General features: G+C 43.0%; 1 protein-coding gene across 2 annotated transcripts; it reads left to right on the top strand.

The window, feature by feature from the left end:
* The first annotated feature begins 5,733 nt into the window (after nt 1–5,733).
* On the top strand, nt 5,734–15,977 carry FGB (fibrinogen beta chain). 2 transcript variants are annotated; one of them, XM_088475371.1, is made up of 9 exons: nt 5,734–5,817; nt 6,026–6,046; nt 7,278–7,493; nt 9,964–10,147; nt 11,397–11,624; nt 11,988–12,101; nt 13,812–13,934; nt 14,748–15,033; nt 15,749–15,977. In XM_088475371.1, the coding sequence occupies exons 1-9, from the start codon at nt 5,734–5,736 to the stop codon at nt 15,975–15,977; spliced, it is 1,485 nt and encodes a 494-aa protein (XP_088331497.1). The 2 variants fall into 2 exon arrangements, with proteins under 2 accessions (XP_088331497.1, XP_088331498.1); XM_088475372.1 differs by lacking the exon at nt 6,026–6,046.
* The last annotated feature ends 754 nt before the right edge of the window (nt 15,978–16,731 follow it).

Raw genomic sequence — 16,731 nt, 5'->3', positions numbered from 1 at the left:
GAAAAGACAAGGACATGATATGCACATGGGTTATTGGATCATTACACTTTCAGGCTTTTAGAATGTACATAGCATAGTCCTATGAGTGCCAGAAAAAGCAGCGGTGGCCTGCAGCCTTTTGTTTCACATTTTACCACAATGACTGCCAGCATAGATACCTATGCATTTCTGGTTTTCTATAATTGTTCCTTACACTTGTTTATATATTACACACATTTCTATAATATATATATATATATATATACACATAGGTTCTGATTCAGCAAGGATCGCTATTGTGATCGCAATAGCGATTACGCATGCAGTCTCACTGAGATATGCTAATGATTGCAATCGCAATGCCATACGCAGGCTAACATAAGGGCGTCCACCTTACCTTACACACATCCGTAATACTGTACTTAGCAAGACTGCGAAACCATCGGTAACATTGAGTACAATTGGGGCCTCACGTACACTTGCACAAGGTCTGGCCTTACTCAGGAACTGCTAACCTCATCTCACGCAGTGAAAGTCCAAGCTGCGTATGGCATCTCAGTGGCTAATTTATGCACTCCCCTGTAATGGCGTTCAAACGCACTGACACGCCTGTGTTTTGCCGACCACCCCACGTCACCAACCCCAAACGGTCACTTCCTGTCAATCACTCGTGTAGTCACTGCGATCGCAGTCCCGATCGCAGTGGAGTGTTCGCTCACTGCGATGCATCTGTATGTGCAGAACGCAACAATCGCCCGTTTGCGTGCATAATTGCAGTTGCGATCGGCAGTGAATCAGTCCCATAGTGCATCAATCATGAACACAGTGCTTTATAGCACAGGAGGGAGGCTCCTATCCCACAGAGCTTTCAAACTAAATGTATGTGTCCTTGGTACAAATCAATATTTGCCATATTTCTGGCTGTGTGTAAGATGCTGATTCTTAATTCCGTAATATATAAGATTATTTTAGAATGAACATATGGCACCTTTTGTAAAATAATTGTAAATGTGGATTTATGCCAGATATACTTTATAAAGTAGTCTAGTCTGTGGTTTCAGGATCTATAATTATTGTATTAAGTTGTAGTAAAACATGAATGCATCTCCACATGCTTAAACTTATATTTCACGTCACATTTTCTCCCAGATTTTGGTGTTAGATCACTTTTGTGCATAAAATTGGTTCATATGTGGTTAACAGCGGCTTGTTATTTCTCATACGCTTCAGGACCTTTGTACCAGTGTGATTTCCTGAACATATTTGCTTTTGGGAGCTTAGTACACCTTGATCATATCCTCTCTAGCTCCAAATATCATATCCTCTCTTATCTCCTAGTAATATATCTGAGACTCCTTGTAGTCTTTATTGGATCTTAAATAAGCTGTTCAATTCCAGCCCACCTGAGCAATAGTCAGCAGTAGTATTTTTTACACGTCAGATTACCTTTTAAGCTGCATATACACTAGACGATGTATGTATGCAGCATATCGGCGGGGGTATACACACTTGCCGATGCCGACCAGAGATGAACGACGGCTGCGGGGTCATGAAAAAAGTCAGAGAAACACCTATGGCACATAGGTACCACTGAGTGTACACAGAGGGCAGGGGCGTTTCTACAGAGGAGGGGGCCCGTGTGCAGTCTCCGACACGGGCCCCCTCCTCTCTCTCCGGCGGCCTAGAGCGCACTGATCTGTGCGTGACCAGTGCCGCACTTATAGACTCTGGCACTAGAGTGTGCATATAGTTTATATCGCATGCGCAAGTCACCGGGAAAATGGCCGTAGCAGACATGTTTTCCTGTACTGCGCATGCGCAAGTGGCTGAAAAATGGCCATTTTCCAGCTGTTTTTACCATGCCGGCCCCCGCGCCGACGTGGGACTCGGGAGAGGTAAGTATACTATGGGTGCAGGGTGTGTGGTGTGGAGCTCCACACACCCTGCACCTATTATAGATACACCCCTGACAGAGGGCCTTGATCAGAGTTGAACGCTATGCCGATGTTCACACAGTTGAGTTATCTGTAGTTTGCACATGCGTCACAGCCATGTTACACACGTGCTGCGAATGAATTGCTATCACGCTCACTGATGCCAGGAAGAGACTGTTACGTAGGTGGTTATGGGGAGTTCTGACCAAAGCGCGAGCGCGTCGGGCCGTTTCCTGGGCGTGTATTAGGCAGCGTTCATGATCGCGCACGCAGAGAACAGAGTTCCAGCGCCTCAGTTACCCTGGCCATTCTGAGTGAAAACAGCCTCACTGGAGGAGCCAATGGCCCTCATTCAGAGCCGTACGCTCTGAGCAGAGCGCACGCTCTGAATGAGGGCCGGGCTCCATTTTCATGGAGCGTCCTCCTGGACGCTCGTATAGCTGTGGGTCACCACCCACAGGCTATACGAGCGTGCTTTGTGATGGCCGCGATGGTCGAGACCATCGCGACCATCGAAATTGCGAGCCGGAGCCTGCGGTTGAGGTTTTCAACCGCAAGCTCTGGAGTGATTTTGGCTCTATCAGAGCCAAAATCACTCCCACTGACATCACTAGTGATGTCAGTGGGCCGGCTTCTGACGGGAGGCGTTCCCGTGGGAACGCCCCCGTCAGGGAGGCACGCCCCCAGCACGCCCACCAAAGGGGGCGTGCTGTCAATCAACATTGACAGCACGCCTCCTTTGATCGGACACAACAAGCGAAGGACTTTCCTTCGCTCGTCGCGTCTGGCGCATGCGCACGACGGAGCTCCCTCCGTCGTGCGCATGCTCAGTGCATAACATCGACCCACTTGCGAGCGGACAGCCGCTCGCGAGTGGGTCTGAATCAGGCCCAATGTTTTACAGATCCGTGTCTAATGCTGCATTTGTGTACGCAGTTGCTGGCAGATACGAGGGCTCCAGGGGGCATCACAATACAAAATCTGCTGCCTGTTGCATTAGAATATTTTAGCAATTGCTAAGTGGCAAAATTTGCAAATGCGTTTTCCTTAGTGTACAACTCTGAATCAGGCCCAGAGACCGCTTTGCGAATGGAGTCACTTGTCATAGAGCTGGCGCATTAAAGCCCTGTTACAGCACTGTACCCATACACTGATTTAGATCGATCACTCCTCAAAGACGCAAATAGAGATCTTTACCATACAGCGCGTGCACAGAAACCAAGTTATGCACTTTTGCCTGACTTTTTTGAGTTAAACACATTTCTGCAAAATCTCACTTTGCTAAAACTGTAGCAGACGACACGGAGACTAATGCCTGATAGTCAGAGTCACTTTATAAATCATCATTGATTGTTGCCTGTCCAATACTATAGCCATTGGGTTGTTGCAGTGTCACTCTGCCTGTGATCTAACAACTATCAGTATCAGGCCACACACACAGCCTTTCTATTGTTTGGCCTGAGAACCAAATAACAGGCTTGGTGTCCAGCTTGACCACACACGTACACCAAATTCCCAGATCACGTTCGGGATTACTGAGGCCACCTTACTCACAAGCTGATATTAGTCACCTTCCAACTACATTTACCAACATGCCCAATAATAATATGATTTAGAATATTTTTTGTACATACACAACTGCCCACTATCATTACAGATATTGCAGTGGCTGTTGCCAGCCTATGCCACTATAGTTGTTGCATGGGCAGGAATATGTCTAGTAGCACTACTGTGTATACCCTATGGTGAGTACATATAAACCAAGGGTTCAGTACTATTATGGATAGTTATGGTACTTCCAGACCTGTAGAATTTGTTCGTAGACCCATAGGGCCAAGATCAGGCTGCAAGGGGGGCAAGTTGCGGTGCCATTGCCGGCGATTCTACAGCATTGCACTGTTAACACACCTCCCCCACGGCTAGTAGAATGAATACAAATAACCATAGGCATCATTGATCACAGGGCCTGATTCAGAGCTGAACGCTCTGACCAGAGCGCTCGCTCTGAATCAGGGCCCTCCTACCTGAAAATGGAGCGGCCTCCTGGCCGCTCGCATAGCTGTGGGTGACCACCCACAGCATATGCGAGCGGCCAAAAAGATGGTCGCGATGGTCTTTGAACATCGCGACCATCGGGCTTGCGATGAGACCCTGCGGTAGGGTCTCGCTGCCGCAAGCCCAGGAGTGATTTTGGCTCTATCAGAGCCAAAATCACTCCCACTGACATCACTAGTGATGTCAGTGGGGCCGGCTTCAGACGGTAGGCGTTCCCATGGGAACGCCTCCATCTGGCAGCCACGCCCCTGGCACACCCACCAAAGGGGGTGTGCTGTCAATCAACATCGACAGCACGCCCCCTTTGGTGCGAGACCCGGAGCGACGGAGAGCCCGTCGCTATCCGGGTCTCGCGCATGCGCACGACGGAGCTCCCTCCGTCGTGTGCATGCGCAGTGGGGCAACATCGACCCGCTTGCGAGCGTCCTTTGCTCGCGAGCGGGTGTGAATGACCCCCTCTGTTCAGAACGTTCTGCATGTGCACACAGTAATTAAACATAATTGCAAAATAAAAATAATATAGTGATCTTCGTGTGCTTCCCTTGTCTGTACATACAGTAGGCAGTTTTAATACTGTGGCTTTGGGGAGTGATGTTATTTACATCTGTTTAACCCTCAGGAAAATTACAAAGTTTAAACAAGGTACACAGGGCCTGATTCAGAGCCGCTCGTAAGCGGCCTCTTGTTCGCTCCGAGCGATGTTTGCCCAACTGCGCATGCGTACGGATCGTTATACGCATGCGCGAACCAGTCAGTGCGGTCGAAATTCATGTGCTCGCAAAATAGCGAATGCCTGATAATTTGAGTGACAGAAAGAGGTGTATGTGGGTGCTAACAGGGGAAGGTGCTTGAAAACGGGGAGTGGAGATCCGAACGCAGGCATGCTTAAAGGTCAAAACGGGCGTTTTATGGGTGTGCATAATTAAAACAGCAGCGTCATTGACCACGTCACTGGGTTATTTAATAGCCAGAACTGCTCGCAAAATTGTGGTAGCAAAAACCAACCACAAGAATAGCGAGCAGTACATACCCTGGTCGATGTACTCGATTAATCTAATAAATAGCGGACATGACGTAGGATGCGAGCGGCCAGGGGGCGTAGTTTCCCAAAAAATGACCGCAAGTTTTGTTCGCTCGTTCAGACCTAGAGGCGTGAACAGACCGCAAAGAGCGAACGGTTCATTTGAATAGCCACCCCCATTTTCTGGACGAGCGAGCGCTAATTGTGTCCGGCTCTGAATCAGGCCAATAATACTTAAGCACATTAGATGTTTAGATAATACCTCCCCATTTCCACCTGCCCCAGCTCATAGTATTTTGCCAATCTTGTTGGAGAAGTGTCACTAGAAATTCATACCTGGGTAACACTGGCCAGCTGTGTTTTTGTAATCATAGTCTTGACAGAATCCATACATATCTTATTTTGCTAAAATGTATTACTGCATTATGCCTTGGCGTACACCTTACATGTACAGTACACAGTCTAATATGATGAAGAAAGGTTTGAGCATTACTTTACTAAATCAAATCACTACATTATTTTAGTTTGCTAATCTGAATGTAAACCTTAATTTTGCAATAATTCGGCCTGACATAACTATACCTCACAGTTCCTGTAAACAGAGTAACAGGGTGAGTTACCTATTAACAGACAGGAGTCTTTGTGCAACTGTCATCCTATCAGAGGACAGCCAGGAGGTCTTGTGTCATTGTCATAGAGCTATAAGAAGATATGTTACTTTGTGAGGCAACATTAGAAGTAAGCATGGCTACAGTCATACGGGTGGCCTTGTTACTAGTGCTCTGCGCCTCTGCAGTGTGGTGCAGTGATTACGATGAAGAAGATGGGGTAATTAGACTACACTGACCTTATTTTTAGTATACTTTTGATAATGGTTATTCTGTTCACTTACCCAAGTTTGTAGTGCTTCTTTTATTTAGTTTATAATTGGTATTTTGAAAGAATTTATAATCTGTAACCATATACTACTTGAAAGGAATCAATATGCTGTGTTATTTTATTATTTTATTGAACTCTCTTTTTATATATTTTGCAGGATGAAGAGACAAAAACAAAGGTAATAATGCATAACCCTTTATACTACTGTCCTTGTATCATAAATACAACCATAAACATAATGTTACACATCACAGAGAGGGACTTTTTGCTTTACCAGGGATGGTAGAATGGAATGCTTTACAAATACTCAGACACAAGAGGGTGCCCAACTCACCATCTATTCATTCATTTAGCACCACCATATTGCAAAGCACCCTACAGAGAATATGTAATGATTCACATGATCGCTCCTCGGCCTCCTCTGTGCATCCTCTGAACATCACACCTGTTCTGTGGTCCAGGAGGGAGCATAACTCATATACATGCTGGATTAAGGGCCCTATTTATGAACATACCTTATTACCAGTGACATATTTAGTTTAGTATTGCAGTGATACTAACGAATATGTATGCCACTGGTATACAACATTACTCACCTTTCCTGGAAGGTCCACCGACGATCCCCCTCCTCAGCGGTGTCCTCTTTTCACCCAGCGGAGACCCTATAGTGCCTGGAGGGCTTCACTGAAGCCGGAAAGGCTGCTGTCGGATTCCCATTGCCGGCATAGTGACAAACGGCGGTAATCTTAGATACCGCTGTTTGTTAAATATTGAAAGGAGAACATAATCCCTTTATTCTGTTATGTCTCGTTCATACAGTAAGTGGGGCCCTAAATGCTTTCTCCCGGGGTGAGCACAAGTCAGAATGTAATAAAACAATAATATGACATCAGAGAACATGGTATGCTGAAACACGTAACAACCAAGTAGATAAAATATTGTAGCAGTTTAGTGTCGTCAGACGAATGGCAGATTATAGCTGATTGGTTGCTATTGATTACACACTGACAGTAATTTACTAACATAAGTAAAATTGTAGTATTCTATATTATCCGATGAGCCAGTTGTTTTTATTACTGTAACTGGACTGGTCACAGCTATAGATGCAGGTCACTGCACTTTTGCAGCCACTCTAAAAAATTGTGGCTATACTGTATATTGGTAAATAGTAATACAATGAATGTTAGAATATAATAATACACATTTTATCTTTTATTTATTTTTGTATTATTTTATTAGATAGTTATGTTGTGTACAGTTTCACCAATGTAACATTTATAGTAGTGCTGAAGAAGTCACAATGTAAACATGTGTGTAAACAATAGTGTTAATAGAATAATAGAGGTCTATCTCAGTAGCTGTGGATTTCATTTGTAAACACTACAGTAAATGGTCACATTTTCTCATAGGTTGCGGAGGGCAATAAAACAGAAGCTGATGCCAGAGGACATAGGCCACTTGCTCCAGGACAAAAATTAGCTCCCACCAGACGCCCTCCTTCACAACCAGCCAGTGGAGGAGGATACTATTCATTACGTCCAACCAAGACACCGACCAGAGGGCAGAAGAAGGAAGCCATAGTCTACCCTGATGAAGGAGGCTGCAAACATGCATATGAACAAACGGTATGAGAATTGCATATCATAAAGTAAAAAGGGGTGTTAATAAGATACAGGAATAAATAGAAAGAAGTGTTTGGGGTAAGAGTAGAGCAGGAATCATTCAGTGGATAGAGGCTAGCCCTTTTATTAGGGTTTTAGTACTGGGGGAGCATCATGACTGGGACACAGGGATTAGGCTAGTTTTCTGAGTATTAGGCAATATAATTGGGGATGGTGGTGGTAACTGCTACATTGAATAAACAAAGACGGGATGGGTGGAAGACTCTATTAGACTTTCGTGGCATGACAGAGTAATATGGCAAATGCTGGTCACCTATGGAAACAGACTGTGATATTTGAGCATTAAGTTCAGAAAGGGCAGGAGAATGGGCAAAATCATTGTGCAATGTTGTGGTGGCCATGGTCTCGCAAAGTTTAGTGTTTTATAAATAATGTAGTGCTTTATAAATGATGTAGTGCTTTATATATAATGTAGTGCTTTATAAATGATGTAGGCTATGTCAGATTTTCATATCACAGCAAAGTAACAACATCCTGGTAAGCTGCAAAATAAGGATATTTGTTTTGTGTTTTATTTGGACTGTGACACCTCGTTCGAATGACTTTTTTCAGTAAAGTCTACAATGATATATGTGTTATTATTGTTGTTTGGCCCAGGAGTTTTTCTTATTTTAGCTCAGGACACTCAGACGTCTTTGCGAGCAGGCTAGGAATATGCATTGCCAGGATTAGCACTTATGATGAACATCTGTAAAACATCACCTTGAGCAGTGAGTAGTGTTGTAGTGGAGTTATATGGAGACTCTTCTGGAGATGTTTGTGCGATTGAGAAGAGCAGGAGAAAATGTATGTAGTAGGTGCCTGGACAGGAGAACCAGGGTTGGGAAACACTACAGCACGAGTAGGGGGTTTCAGGAAATATTTTTTTAAGGCATAGACTTTATTAGCATATACTGTGCAGAATAATCAGTTCTCATAACTCCTGTGTAACAAAGTTGCTTGTTATATTGTGTACTTATCATTGTCAGGTTATGTTAAAATTAGGGATGTGCAGGCTCGGATAGGTTCGAGTTTGCACGTGGAGTTCGGATTTTTCCCTCCAAAAAAACGGAACTCAGAACGAGGCAAAACGTCATCTTACATGGACGAACATCATCATTCCTGGTCTTTTGTCCAGGAATGATGATGTTCGTCCATGTAAGATGACGTTTTGCCTCGTTCTGAGTTCCGTTTTTTTGGAGGGAAAAATCCGAACTCCACGTGCAAACTCGAACCTATCCGAGCCTGCACATCCCTAGTTAAAATGTATTAATCCTATAAATACATGATATAAATTGTACTTTGTTTAGTATAGAAAATGATTTACTGTAATTTGCTTAAGAAAGTTTTTACACCACTGAAAATTTTGTCTTTTAGGAATCTCACTTTTGATTATCATAATTAGGGGTAAATTTACTAAAGTGAGAGTTTTTAGAAGTGAGTTTTAAAAGTGTTGTTGCCCATAGCTATTATCTTCTAGAAGGTGCTAGTTGAATGTTAAGTAGAATCTGATTGGTTGCTATGGGCAACATCACTTTTAAAACTCACTTCTAAAAACTCTCACTTTAGTAAATTTACCCCTTAGTATATTAGCTAGGAATATATATCTTTAACTGCCATCTCTATATATAAATCTAAATATCTGCATCTAAAACACATGAGCTGTAGTTAGAGGATTACATGAAGATAAGAAAATAGTTTGAAATGTAACTTAGATCAGAAGTACGCAATCTGTGAGCCAAGACCCTAGGGATCATCTCAGAAAGTGTTTTTGGGATACCCTGTTTGACAGATACGCAACATATTGTATTGTAAACTGCCTTTTTGGGGTCCCAGAACAATCACACATTGACGCTTGGGGTACCAGAGTAATTGCATACTGATATTTGGGGTTCGTGGACAATAAGGGCTCACTCCAATTAGCCGCAAAAGGGGATGAGAAGTAGAAACGCCGGCAACGGCACCACACTTCTCCCCCCTCGTGGCCTGAACTCACCCTGGAGTTGCGCATTTTTGTGCGTATCGCTATGGGGCTGCAAACAGAAATCCGTGAGCCTGGTAGTACCGTAAGTGCAGCAAACAGTTACACTTACTTGCACCGCTAACGGACTTGCAGCTAACTGGATTGAGCCCTAACACTTCAGTTCCCATGGCAATAAAAGAAGTTAGAAGACCATTACAGTACTGTAGATCTTGTTGGGTACCAACTTCTATTACATCTCCAAGCAGCATCGCACTAAGCAACCCTTCTGCCCATTCACTCTGCGGGCAACTGTTTCAGTATCATAATCAATTCAACTAAAGTGGTTATGGACATTCTCCAAAAACTGATTTTATTTCCCCCACTTTGATTCTGAAGGACTTTTGTAAGTGTGCAGTCATTGAGCTGGTGAATGACCATTCTTTGTTAGACATACATTTCTTATTCTTCCAGGGAGTGTTATGTCCTAATGGCTGTGAATTGCGCACCACACTGCTAAAACAAGAGAAGAATGTCAGAGACTCCCTGACTAAGATAGAACCCAGAGTGAGGGCACTATCACAGTCCTCTATAAACATATACAAGTATGCTTCTCTGCTTGGAGACAAGGTCAAAGAAAGTCAACAACTGAACACAGGTAGAATTTATATTATATCTCAATGTTCATGATACTTTAGTCTGTTTTATTAGCCTTATGTGTAAACACTTATCAGATGTCAGTGCACTGTCTGTAATTACTTAATCAGTAGTGGAAATTAAATCCAGCAACACACATGGCAATGTGACCATTGTGAGTTACCATCCACAAACGCATAGAAGGTTACATTGGAATATCCAATTATTTGAGTCCATCCCTTGCATTGAATTTGACTTGATTTTTTCTGAAACAATTAAGGGGTCTATTTTCTAAGCCATGGATGGAGATAAGGTGAACAGAGATAAAGTACCAGCCAATCAGCTCCTAACTGCCAAGACACAGGCTGTGTTTGAAAAATGACAGTTAGGAGCTGACTGGCTGGTACCTTATCTCCGTCCACTTTATCTCCATCCAAGGCTTAGTAAATAGACCCCTAAATTAGCTAATCAAATTGTCATCCATGTAGCCAGCTGAAGAATAGAGACATATTGTAGCCAACTCAAAGTTAAATGACAATGAAATCACTGGTTATGGTTTTCAATGCATAGATAGCAGGGATAAAAGCTAGTAGGTACTGACATCATGCGCAGTATAGTGAGAAGAGAATACTGTATGTTTTTCATATAAACACTTACACATTTGAATGGCAGCTGCCACATTGCTTTGTTCTTCCTAGGTGAGCAAGCTGAATGTTTTAGTGTTCAGTACTAGTAACAGCACATAGAATAAAAAGCAAATAAAGCTCCATAGAGGAATTAGACTGACGGTAGTGTGAGAAAGCAGAATCTTACTCACAAATGGAGCAATACTAGAATACAGAATGTGTGGTCAATTCAATTAGGGACGATGCCAGCGATGTACCATTGTGACAGCGTTTGAGCACCAGCAGTGACCCCTTACAGTGCCGTTAGATTGTTGTTTGCAGCCCCATTTTGCCTAGTGTATGTATGGGATTTGTGCACACTGCACCTCACCAGAATGAGTTTTTTACATCAATCATAATTGAAATATCTTAACTGGTAAATCCGTACCAGTACCAATACCACAGGTGCTGGGCAGCCTCCTGATTAGTGCTGCTGCAGATGTTACAGTTTTCCATAAAAATGCTTAATCCCCATACATTTGATTATTATTGTCTTTAAAATATCTATCTAATATAAAGCACTTACCAGGGACTATTAGGGCAGTGCAATGTGCAGAACAACTGATAAAGCACGTCTGTGTAACTGGGGAAACCTTTCCTTTCCAGATAATCAGAATGTTATAAATGAATATGGTGAAGATCTGCATGAGGAGTACACATTCATCAAGGAAAATCTAGACAACAATATTCCATCCAGCATCCGCATCCTCCGCCAAGTGTTGGAAAACCTGCGATCCAAAATTCAGAAGCTGGAAAGCACAATTTCCACCCAGGCAGACAACTGCAGATCTCCATGTGTTACATCTTGCAATATTCCAGTGGTCTCCGGCAAAGGTAGAGTAGCCTCTGTTTTGGGAAACGGACCCCGGCTCCGTCTTGGGACCTGTCAATCAGGCTGTAGTGTCCAGGGCACTGCGAGCAATGTCGCACATGCACAGTGCGGCTTCTATGCATGGGCAGATCTCAAACCATCGTAGATGTGCGTGAACAATGGACACGAGAGTTCTGTACATCTCTGAATTAGGCCCCTGTAAGCACACAAAATTACCAACCAGTATAAGCATAAAAGAATTGTAAACTTCCTGCAAATGTTTTATTATTGTCTAGGTTTTATAGATTTCTCATTGGTTGGGAACTGCTTAATACATAACAACCATTATCTTATTATCTTATCTGGAATTATTTTTATTATTGCAGAGTGTGAAGAAATCTACAGGAAAGGTGGGGATACATCCGAAATGTATCTGATTCAACCAGATGGATTTTTCAGACCATACAAAGTGTACTGTGACATGACCACACAAGATGGAGGTGAGCATGTTCAATTTGAAAATGGCTGTCGCATACTTGGGGGCAACCATACATTTTTAGAATGTTCAAAGGCCCAATGCAGAATTTGCAGCTGGGATTCTCTCTTTAACTAATATTACTGAACTGATAGCAGAACTGCAATATAAAGGATATGAATAGGTAGCATGTATATTACAGAGCATACATACTAGTACTGTACTAGATATGAATGAGCAGCATATAGCCTGGGCCCAGCAGCGTCGCTATACCTTGTGAAACCCGGTGCGGCAGCCTGAATACTTACTGAATAGTGAATACCAAAAGCATGTGCAAAAGGGGACGATGCCTCATGTTGACATAGCCACGCCCCCAGTTTTGTGCCATTTTGAGGGAGTCACCGTGAGTCACGTCCCCATTCACGTCACGCAGGGGTCTTGCCCAGTGCTCCATGAGCTGCTGGGCAGCACCCAGCCTCTCTCTGCAGTGGATGTTTGGTGACACTATCCGAGCAGGTGGCACCAAAATAGCAGAGTGACTCTGCTACTTTGGTGTCACCCCCTTGGATGTTGTCACCCGGTGTGGCCCACACCCACTAGTGACGTCACTGTTTGGGCCTTTAAGGGCATCCCATGCACAAAGTAATGTTTCCTGTCTTTACCTGAAGTATTGTTGGCCCTACTGGTTAACATGATGCCAAGGTCAAATTATTTGCAAACACAGTTGTGCTTATATACAGGTATATGTTTAAACTTGCACTGTTTAGGTGACAGCTAATAAATTATTTCTGGAAATGTTGGTTATTATATCAGCATAGCACAAGCTTACAATACAGACCTGTTTAGACTTATCTGTTTATGACGGTAGAGGCAAGAATACAGGTTCAGTCAGGGTCGTATCTAAAATGGATGCAGGGTGTGCGGTGTACACGGGCCCATAGGTCAAGGGGTGCCCACACGGCACACCCTGCACCCATATTTTTCAATACTTACCTCTCCAGAGTCCCACTCCAATGCTGCATAAATCACCAGGGTAAATGTTGCGGTGAGCATTTCCCCAAAGACATGCAAATGCGCAGTAGACTCTGACACAGCACCAGAGTCTATAAACGCTCACTTGCGAGCAACACAGTGGTGGATAGAGAGGAGGGGGCCCGGATGGAGAGTCTGCACATGGGCCCTCTGCTCTCTTAATATGCCCCTGGGTTCAGTTTATAAGGTTCAGTTATATGGTCCAAAATGACAACAGTATCCAGCAGGTCATACAATGAAAAATGTGGTGATAAGGGTCTTTTTTACATCACCACTAAAAGTGGTGAAAAAAAAAAATCTTACTTATCACCGTACAGGGGCTGTTAATAATAAATACAGAATGCCCCTTAATCAGAGCCGTAACTAGACTTTTTGGTGCCCTGTGTCAGAAAGAGCATTGGCGCCCCCGTCATTTTTCAAAGGGGCATAATGCACCCAAAAAAGGACCATGGCTTCATGGGAAAGGGCCAGGGAAGATATAGGGGAGGCCAGGAGATGCTGGAGATGAAATAAGAGGAAGCTACAAGCAAGAATGATAATAAACAGAAATTTGACAGGCCCAAACAGCGCCCCCTAACCTGTGGTGCCCTGTGCGATGGCACTGGCCGCACTACCCTAGCTACGGCCCTGCCCTTAATATCACGCATACACTGAGGTCATGTCATTTACAGTACTTAGTAAACCAATAATATACATTTTGCAGGTTGGACAATGATCCAGAACAGACAAGATGGCAGTGTTGGATTTGGTAGAACCTGGGATGCCTACAAAAATGGATTTGGAAATATTGCTCATGATGGAGGAAAGAAAATCTGTGACATGCCAGGTTAATTTCATTTATACCTGTAATCATGTTTACGTGTTACTTATTTATCAAAATAATATCATGTTACCTAATTTCCTCCCCTCCCAATAGTATCATTCTGGTGTATTCCCTGAATTTAGCAGGGTCCTAGCACTTGTCTGATCTCCAAAGCTAAAGGGGTAGATTTACTAAAGGTCGATTTTAATTGATTTTGATCGATTTAAAATCGATCAAAATTGTTGTGTTTCTAGGGCTAAATCATACATTTACTAGCAGACAATTTTAGTATTAGTAAATTTGTGATTTACCCACAGAAATGCAACATCAATGTTGATCGGTTTTCTATTGTACATTGAATAAAACCATCAGTATTGTTATTGAGAAGCTTGTAGTAATATTCTTATTAAAATTGGGAAACACTTTATTATTGAAGTGATTTATATTTCACTTTCAGACAACACCAGTTAAAGGCATTTGAGTTTCTGGCCTGTATCCAATTTTCCCAAATGTTTGACTCTATTATATTATTAATATTTTTATTATAGCGCCAAGTGTCTGCAGCGCCATACAGGGTAGATTAAAATTGTATAAATTAGTACAATATATAAAGGTTCAAATAGACCGTAGAGGGGAGGACTAATAAATTGAGCTAGTGATACTACAAAACGACAGGTACTTAATGACAGTAGTACTCAATGATCCAGTGCCATGGGAAGGGTGACAGATATGATGGATCACTGACTGTGAGGGGGGAGGGCCTTGGAGACAGGGACAGTACAAGAGAAGGGAGGTCTCTATGATCAGAAACTGACTTTTTATTTAACTTTTCTCTAGGTGAATTCTGGCTGGGTAATGAAAAAATTAGCCAGCTCACCAACCTAGCGCCCTCAGAAGCCATAATTGAAATGGAAGACTGGAGCGGCAGTGCAGTGATAGCGCAGTACACTGGGTTCCTTGTACAAAGTGAGGCAAATAAATACCAGATATCTGTCACTGGCTACAAGGGAAATGCCGGCAATGCTCTCTTAGAAGGGGCACCACAACTGAAAGGAGAGAACAGAACCATGACAATACACAATGCCATGTTCTTCAGTACATTTGACAGAGACAACGATGGCTGGTATGTATGGAACTTATACTATACATTGTTTTGAAGGATACGTTTTTTTTGCTCTTTTCTAGGCAGTGGCACTGCGAGGGGTAGACACAAAGTACACGGGTCTCACTTGGGGTCCTGGAGCGCAGAAGAGGAATAACCACACCGCTCAGAATGCCGTGAACATTCCCCCCCTTTGCACACCATAAAAACATACTCCCAGGCCCTGGTACTGGGGGGCATAGCTGCACCCCCTCCAGTTACCATGCCCCCATCACCTGGTCCCATCCCATGTCTCATTGGTCCTGATTCCAGGCAGACTCTGATGGTTTCCAACATTTGTGTGCTTAACCCTAACCCTCCCCCTAGTGCCTAAACCTAACCCTCCCCCTAGTGCCTAACCCTAACCCTCCCCCTAGTGCCTAACCCTAACCCTCCCCCTAGTGCCTAAGCCTAACCCTCCCCCTAGTGCCTAACTCTCCCCCTAGTGCCTAACCCTAACCCTCCCCATAGTGCCTATCCCTAATTCCAGTCGGGATGTCGGCACCGGGATTCTGACAGGTGTCGGGATTCCAGTGCCGGAATTCTAAGCGCCCACATCCTGACTATCGGGATTTTTAATGAATCCTTCTGGGAAAGCAGAATGAGATATTTAAGACGCTGCACGATTCTTTTCCCTTGATTTTAATGATAACCACAAAGAAAATGATAGTTGATCTTCTTTTTATTTTATCTGTAGGTTACATGCAGACCCGAACAAACAGTGTTCCAAAGAAGATGGTGGTGGCTGGTGGTACAATAGATGTCACTCCGCTAATCCTAATGGCAGATATTACTGGGGTGGTAATTACTCACCAGATATGACAAAACACGGCACAGATGATGGTGTCGTATATATGAACTGGAAAGATTCCTGGTACTCAATGAAGAAGATGAGCATAAAGATCCGACCAAAGTTCAGTAATTAAAAACTGAAGTAATTTCTCACTTCAGAGGAACTATGACAGCCATTAGCCTATAAGATACCAATGGGCTATACCAAACACATCAACCACTTCCAGCATGTGCAATGTTCAACGCTTCGGTGTATCTCTAATTTTAAGAGAGGAGAAGAGGTTGCCAGCCTTTAAAATATATTTTTATTAACAACTTTAGAAAAATAATTTACTGACATCTAGCATTTTACTGACATTCATATGCTAATATCAAATATGTCCAAAAGTTCAACTGTAAACGTAAGTAGCTGCTATAATAAATGGGGGTTTGTATACAATAATATCACAATATCAAAACCATTTATGTGATACCGCCATGTGTATTAATGGGTAAATATTGAGAGCCTAGAACCACTGAATGGCTTTGTCTCTGTCCAAGTTGATCATTAAATCGTACAGAACATGTTTGCTATGGTGTTATCATGAAGAGCTGTGTAACAATAAAGTCACTGAAGTATTGTCATGAATCAGTTCAATGTCTCCGTAATAGGCAACATGAAAACCTGAAGCTTTAATTGTGGAAAAATATATTCATGTTTTTATTCAGTTAACGGAATCTGAGAGTAGCAATAATGCAATATCCATAGCTTAGTTTTATGTACTTATGTTCCTAATGCTCCTAGTTGTCTGCTGACATACTGTGTGTTGTTTTTGCTTCTCTGTCGGTACAATATTTACACGCAGTGCCTATAATTTGCATTAGTCATGTTATATGACATCTCCATCA

Source organism: Taudactylus pleione, unplaced genomic scaffold (genome assembly GCF_031769625.1).
Source record: "Taudactylus pleione unplaced genomic scaffold, aTauple2 ptg000170l, whole genome shotgun sequence".
Taxonomy (NCBI): domain Eukaryota; kingdom Metazoa; phylum Chordata; class Amphibia; order Anura; family Myobatrachidae; genus Taudactylus; species Taudactylus pleione.
This window is presented reverse-complemented; position numbering and strand designations above follow the sequence as displayed.